This window comes from Taudactylus pleione, unplaced genomic scaffold (genome assembly GCF_031769625.1).
Source record: "Taudactylus pleione unplaced genomic scaffold, aTauple2 ptg000179l, whole genome shotgun sequence".
NCBI lineage: Eukaryota > Metazoa > Chordata > Amphibia > Anura > Myobatrachidae > Taudactylus > Taudactylus pleione.
Genome location: NW_028284581.1, coordinates 29,881,668 through 29,889,614, shown reverse-complemented (window position 1 = coordinate 29,889,614; position 7,947 = coordinate 29,881,668). Strand labels below are relative to the sequence as shown.

The following is a 7,947-nucleotide window of genomic DNA, read 5'->3' as shown; positions in this document are numbered from 1 at the left end:
CAATAGAGGTTACCCTGCTGAAGAGATACAAGAGGCAATAACACACTGTCTCAATTTGACACAGGCACAGGCCCTTGCTTGTAAAGATCACCGTCAACAAATGGACCGTATGGTGTTTACATCTACCTATTCAATTGCATCCGAGCATATCCGTAAAGCTGTTAATAAACACTGGCATATCCTTCAGTCTGATGAAAGTATTGGACAATTTTGTCAACAACCTTCACTTATCTGCTATAAACTGAGCAGTGATGCTGCGACTACATTGATATGCTGCTATTTATATGATGTTGCATTTTATTAATGGATGCTATTTTGGAATTTTGATGGTGGATTAAATTTTGTTTATTGTTATGCATAAAAGGATGTGCTGGCTCTCTCCGTACACACACACACACTCCTCACTTAACAACCTACTCGTTTAACCGCTCGGACTTACGACCAGCGCTCCGACCAGCTGGAACCCATAGTACAATAACTAAAATGTTATTCTGAATGTCATTTTTTATAACTTTAATTGTACTGTACAGTATTGTAAGAGTTATGCAAAGTAAAACACAGTTACAGTATCAAGTTTGAATTTCCTTTAGACCTTTTCTTTATTCAGAATAAATAAAAATGATTACCTATTTTAAGTATATATGGCTCCTCGTTTAGTGAACAATTCGTTTAACGACCTAGTCATTGCAACGGAACTCGGTCGTTAAGTGAGAAATGTCTGTATATATATTATATTATTTAAAGTACAATAATAAACAACAGTTGCATGTGTCATTAAAAAAAACAATTTTATTACATCCATAAATACAAAAATAGATATTACACTTGAAATAATATACAAAAGATATTTCTTCAAAAAAGCACACTTGTAAACAGCTTATTTGTTTTCATGTATATTAATTAGGCACTGTTTTTTTCAACAAGTAATGCAAAGAAAATGTGCAATATTTTGAACAGCATAGCCTTATTTAGTAAATAAAAGAAAAAAAAAAAGAAAAAGCCAATTAATTCATGCACAATTCCATAAATGTAAAAATGGCAGTTAGTCCTGTGTTTTGTAATTCAATTTGACATTTATTGTAGTGTTTGTATGATTTATGTAACAATTGTACAAATTACATATTACTGACACTAAGAAGTACATGCTAGTTTCAGTTCACATGATGTATTCCAGTGACTAAAGGTGCTCTTTCTAGAAAAAGCTGAACATATAATAACTAATCTCTCTAATGTACAATGGATATTGTTTTTTAAGTCAGTTGGCAAGAAGTTGGTCCAAATTCTCCAGACATTTCAAATGATAAACTTCAAGTCTTTCTTCTAAACCAGACCCATCTGTGAAAAGATAAGCACAAAGCAAAAATACACAATAATGAGACTAATATCCTTAAAATAAATGTACTATGGTGTTGGACCAAAAGCATATAATGAAATGTCTAAAGGGGCCTATCCACTAGGCGACCTGAATGACTAGCGTTCAGACCTTCAGGTCGCCGAGGTGCGGTGCCCACACTGAACGGTGTTCACTAAACGTCATTCAGTGCAGGAGTCCGACCTCCTATCTCTGAACATGCCGAACCCGACAAGCGTCATCAGGTTGACGGGCATGTTCCGTAGATATTCGGGGTCGGCAAGGACCCACCGTGCACACACATGTCCTTGCCGGCTATCCATTACACGACTTTGTGAACAATGCGACCAAAACCTCCTGGTTTTGGTCGCATCGTTCTAAAAGTCGTGTAATGGATAGGCCCCTTTACGGTCATAAACTGAAACTACTAAAAAAATAAAATCTCAGCACGAGTGCTTTCCTGTGCCTGGAAAATACCCAGTGCCACCATAAGTAATTATAGTATCAAAAAGTACCAATGCGACTAAATGCTGCTACTTATATATATACTTTTTTTTTTTTAAAGTAGCTTGCAGTCTGAAACATATGGACATCAAAAACATATAATTGAGCGCTTCACGCCGAATAAAACATTTAGGAGCTGCCTAGGACAGAAGACATTGCAATGTCTTACCATGGTATGCATACCATCTTTATGATTATTTGGTTGTTAGCATGGTGTAATACTGGTTTTTGAATCTGTAACACTGGTCAACAAGAATGTTGTCTGAAGGGTTTTGATGGGTGTTGTAAGTTTACTTTTTTTATGCTGAATCCAAATAAGCAATTAAATTTTTCCTATTCCGCTTACTTTTTTGGTTGTTGCGGCATCATGTTAATTTTTGTCTTTTGTAATAATAATGCGAATACAACTTTTTTTTTAATATTAAGCAGAATTGATAATACTGGAAGAATAATATGCTAATTCAGTGATGGGGGCACTTGGTCATGAACACAACATGGACAAGTGACTTGTTCATTGACTTCTTAAAAGTCCTCTTATATCTGGTCCTTCTTGATAATGGAAATACATTTCCTTCTGCACCTATTGCACATTTGGCAAACATGAAAGAGTCAAACAACAACAAAGTTTCTTTTTACAAAAGGTAGAAAAAAACAACAAAAGAGGCGCCTAAGCTCACTTAAACTTTGAACATCGCTGCTCTCTCAAAATAAGGGAATAGCCAACCCTACTACCAAATGGAAAAAGATCAGAGACAGAGAGAGAGCACAGATAGATTGAAAACAAAAAATGCATTTATTCCACAACACAGATAAATAAAATAAATTAAATATAATAAAATAAGTGAATGTCAATATCAATAAAAATGTATCCTGGTACCACTAGTTGAGACATAAACACATATGCACATACTGTATATAATTGAATTTAAATGTTACTAATTGCAACAGTCGCATTGCAACTATAACAAATTATATTGGAAAAACATATATGTAGCAATTCCCACTTTCATGCAGTAAATCCTTTTTCATAAAGTCTATTTACTGATTTAATGTTTTATTCTCAAGCTGCTACTTAAGACAGAGTTCTCTAGTAGGTGGTTTAGACAACGGAGTCCCAGTATTTGACCGTGTGATGATGTTAATTTGTAGGTTAAAAAAACAAAAGTAATTTATACTGTAGCATAGTGGGCTATGAATGACTCACCATACCTTTGTTTCAAAATCAAGCCATAGGGGAAATGCCCGTTTATAGACCAAGGGATCTGGATCCTTGTGTCTGTCTGTGGGTCTGCTGTTTACGGGCTTTCTATCACTCTGGTTGAGTCAGTGGTTTGCCAATACATAATTCCAGCACCTGTTCACAGTACAGGTATGCAGTATTAACCCAAGCTGGCTTACTTGAACCCGAAGTTTCCTCACATGGACAGCCGACAGGGGCTTGAAAATGGTGGGTTGGTAATCTGTAGTACCTGCACCTGTGCGCAGTGCTAGTATGTAGAATGAGCCTATCCTGGCTTACTTGACACGATGCTCCGCACAAGAGTCGTCTTGTAGCCACTTGCAGTGTCCATTTTTTTCCTTTTCTGTGAGAGACACATATCAGAAGGCTGTGTACCAGTATTTAGAGCCTCTAGGACACGGTACTTAAGATCCGGCTGAAGGGATTCCGATGCATATGTTGCTGGTCATTAGCAGTAGTGTACCAGCGTGGCAGTGTGTGGGGTCTGTCTGAACACAGCAGCAGGTATATAAAACTTCCTGACGTGTTTCACAATCTAGTGGCTGGTCATTTCTTTAGAGAAACAGAAAATATGATATATGTTAAGAACTTACCTTTGTTATCTCTATTTCTTTGAAGTCCATAGGGTTCCACAGAATACCTTGGGGTATAGGTGATGACATCAGGCACCGGCACCATAGAGTTAAGTTTTCAGCCTCCCAGGAAGCACTAGGTCCCCCTCCTATACCCCGCCCCCGAGCCAAGGCATCTCAGTTACGTACCAAGCCATAGGCCGGAGGAGAAGGAAGAGAGAGAAAAAAGATCTGGACACACACAAGAATCACACTCTCACCAGAGGGAGACGGAAAAACCGGTGAACAGAGCAAAGCCCATCTGCAGCACAGGTGCGACAGGGCGGGAGTCCTGTGGAACCCTATGGACTTCGTAGAAATATAGACAACAAAGGTAAGTTCTTACCATATCTCATATTTTCTACTTCAGGGTCCATAGGGTATCCACAGGATACCTTGGGGATGTCCCAAAGCAGTATCCTTCAAGGGTGGGGTCGCAAGGAAGCATCCTGAGAGGCAAAGGTGTCAAACACGTAATACCTCACAAAGGTATGGACAGAGGACCACGTGGCCGCCTTGCAGATCTGGACTGCAGAGGCACCACGTCGGGCTGCCCACGAAGGACCCACAGACCTAGTGGAATGAGCCCTCACAGAAGATGGAACCGGCAGGCCTTCATGAAGATAAGCTTCTGAAATTGCCATACGGATCCAAGCTGCCAAAGTTTGCTTTGAAGCAGGCCAACCCTTTTTAGGGAAGCCATAGAGGACAAACAAGGCGTCCGACTTCCTAAACGAAGAAGTGCGGTCAACATAAATCCTTAAGACCCGCACAACATCCAAAAAGGCCTCACCCACTGAATGGTCAGGTGAGTTAAAAGGCGGCACAACGATTTCCTCATTGATATGAAAACGGGAAACAACTTTGGGAAGAAAATCAGGACGAGTGTGCAGCACTCCCCTGTTCCCATGAAAAATCAAGAAAGGGGGTCTACAAGAGAGAAACCCTAAATCAGAAACACGTCTGGCCGAAGCAATGGCCAGAAGGAAAAGTTTTAGCTGTTAGCCATTTAAGATCCACTGAGCCCAGTGGTTCAAACGGCGGTCCCTGGAGAGCCCTCAGGACCACAGCCAAATCCCAAGGCGCCACCGGTGGAACAAATGGTGGCTGAATTCGAAGAACACCTTGCATAAAGGTGCGCACATCAGGGATTGTAGCAATCCTACGATGGAACCAGACAGACAGGGCCGAAACCTGCACCTTCAACGAAGCAAGGCAAAGCCCATGGTCTAGTCCCGCTTGCAGGAAGGCTAGCACTCTTGACAGACGGAACTCCCGAGGTGCATAACCTCTCGGTCGACACCACTGGAAGAACGTATGCCACACACGATGGTATATTCTTGCTGAAGACTGTTTCCGAGCTCTTAGCGTAGTTCGTACTACAGAGCTGGAAAACCCCCTGGACCTTAACATGGCCGTCTCAACAGCCACGCCGTCAAAGACAGCCGAGTCAGGTCCGGGTGAAGACAAGGACCCTGAGACAGAAGGTCCGGTTGTAGCGGCAACCGCAGAGGACTGTCCACAGACAGACCCTGAAGGTCTGAGAACCAGTGCCGTCTGGGCCATGCGGGAGCTATCAACAGGAGCGTCACCCTCCTTCCTGTTTGAATTTCCGGATTACCCGTGGAAGAAGGGAAAACGGAGGAAAGAGATAAGCAAACCGGAACGTCCACTGGATGGACAGAGCATCCACCAGAGACGCCTTTTCGTCTCTTGTGAGAGACCCGTACACCGGCAACTTGTTGTTGTGCCGTGACGCCATGAGGTAAATCTCTGGAAGACCCCACCTGTCCACCAGAAGTTGAAAGACATCCTGGTGCAGAGACCATTCCCCCGGATGAACGTCCTGGCGACTGAGAAAGTCGGCCTCCCAGTAGAGGACTCCCAGGATGAATACCGCTGATATGGCCGGGAGGTAGCACTCCGCCCAGATCAGGATGTGGGACACCTCTATGAGTGCCGCCCGACTTCGGGTTCCTCCTTGCCGATTTATGTAGGCCACGGTGGTGGCGTTGTCCGATTGGACCTGCTTGGGATGACCCTGGAGAACCCAATGGGCCTGCTGGAGAGCATTGAAGACGGCGCAGAGTTCCAAGATGTTTATTGGAAGCTCCTTTTCCGCCTGAGTCCATCTGCCCTGGAACAAGTGTGGACCTGTGACCGCTCCCCAGCCCCGAAGACTGGCGTCCGTTGTCAACAGGACCCAGTTCGCCACCCAAAACGGACGACCCTTGTTGAGATTGGTCGTCTGCAACCACCAGGCAAGGGACAGGCGAACCTCCGGAGTGAGCACCATCGTCTGGGATTTGAGACTCTGAGGCAGTCCATTCCATTTGGACAGGATCAATTGTTGCAGAGGTCTGGAGTGAAACTGGGCATATTCCACCATGTCGAATACGGATACCATTGAGCCCAGTAACCTCATCGCCGAGTGAAGAGACACACGGAGACTCTGCAGACAACTGTGCACCCTTAACTGCAAGGCAGAGATCTTTTCCCCCGTCACAAAGATTCTCTGCTGACTGGAGTCCAACAAGGCTCCGAGGTGCAGAATCCTCTGAGACGGAATCAGGGTGGACTTTTGCCAGTTTATCAACCAGCCGTGCCCTTGCAGTACTGCAATCTTCAGATCCAAATGGTGTAGAAGGAGCTCCGGAGATCCTGCTACCAACAGTAGGTCGTCCAAGTACGGCAACATGTGGACTCCCTGCAGCCGCAGGGAAGCCGCCATGACCGCCATCACCTTGGTGAACACACGTGGTGCTGTCGCCAAGCCAAAAGGTAACGCCCGGAACTGGAAGTGATCGTTGCGGATTGCAAACCTGAGGAACAGTTGATGGCGCAAAAGAATAGGGACATGCAGATAAGTGTCATGTTCGTCCAACGACACCATGTAATCCCCAGGTTCCAGCGCCAGAATGATGGACCGTAGGGTCTCCATCCGAAACCCCGGCACCCGCAAGGACTTGTTGAGTGCTTTGAGGTTGAGGATCGGATGGTACGATCCATTGGGTTTCTGCACCAAAAACAGATTGGAATAGAAACCCAGGCCCCTCTGGGTAAAAGGAACAGGCACTATAACTCCAGCCTGGAGCATAGTGTGCAAAACCTTCCGCAGTTCCGTGGCTTTGTTCCGGTCTGATGGAAGACCCGTGGTGAAGAATCGGGACGGGGGCCTGTGCCGGAAGGAGAGGGCATACCCGTGAGAAACCACCTCGTGAACCCAACTGTCTGTTGTGGTTACCGACCAACACTGGGCAAACCGTAGCAGGCGGCCTCCCACTTTGGGATCCTCCAAAGGGAGGCCCGGACCGTCAGGCCGCAGGTTTGTCATCGGACTTAGCGGCCGGACGTCTGGTACTCCAGGCCTGCTTCCGGGGCTTGGCCGACTTCTTGGGGCCAGCCTGTCGGGGAAAGGACTGTGCTTTAGGCCTACCCTGGGCACTGTAAGGCCGAAAGGACGACGTACCTGAACTGGAAGGAACTGCAGCAGACAGGAGACATGCCGATTTGGCTGCCGCCAGCGTGGCTACAATTTTGTCCAGATCCGGACCAAATAGGACTTCTCAATTAAAAGGAAATGCTTCCAGGCCCTTTTTGGAATCAGCGTCCGCCTTCCAAGATCGCAACCATAAGGTGCGACGAGCCGCCACTGCAGCCGAAGAAATCCGTGAGGTCAGGGTTCTGATATCTAAAGCCGCTTCATTAATGTAAGTGGCCGAATCCCTGAGATTGCCTATCAACTCGGTCTGTTCAGCCGAACAGTCGGAATCGAAAGACGCCTCTAAAGTATCTGCCCAGTGCTCCGTAACTCTGGCTACCCAACATATCCATAGCCGGCCTGGCTGCCCCCCCGCAAGGGAATAAACGGACTTTAGGCAGATCTCCACCTTACGGTCCGTGGCATCCTTTAAGGAGGACATGGAGGGCATGGGCAACGTGGCACTTCGGACCAGGCGTGTGACATGTGAATCCACCTGTGGCGGGGATTCCCACTTAGCAAAATAATTGTCTGCAAACGGATACGCCACTGCTAAACGCCTTTGAGGCTGATACCGTTTGCACGGATGTTTCCACGCCTCCTCTAAGTGGTCCACTAATTGACCCGAAAGAGGAAACACTGTGGCGTCACCATTAACATCCTTGAAAAAGGCATATTTGGATTTTAATACCGGAGGCTCATCATCCTCAATAACTAAAGCAGTGCGGACTGCATGAATAAGACCAGGAATATAAACCTT

General features: G+C 45.5%; 1 protein-coding gene across 2 annotated transcripts in view; it reads right to left on the bottom strand.

Annotated features, from left to right (window-relative positions):
- Positions 1–806: 806 nt before the first annotated feature.
- Positions 807–7,947, bottom strand: part of RTTN (rotatin) — a 368,340-nt gene continuing 361,199 nt past the window's right edge. For both annotated transcript variants that reach the window (XM_088475926.1, XM_088475927.1), the window contains one exon: positions 807–1,335. In XM_088475926.1, the coding sequence (XP_088332052.1) occupies positions 1,256–1,335 (80 nt within the window). In that variant the 3' untranslated portion in view covers positions 807–1,255. The remainder of the gene's footprint in view (positions 1,336–7,947) is intronic.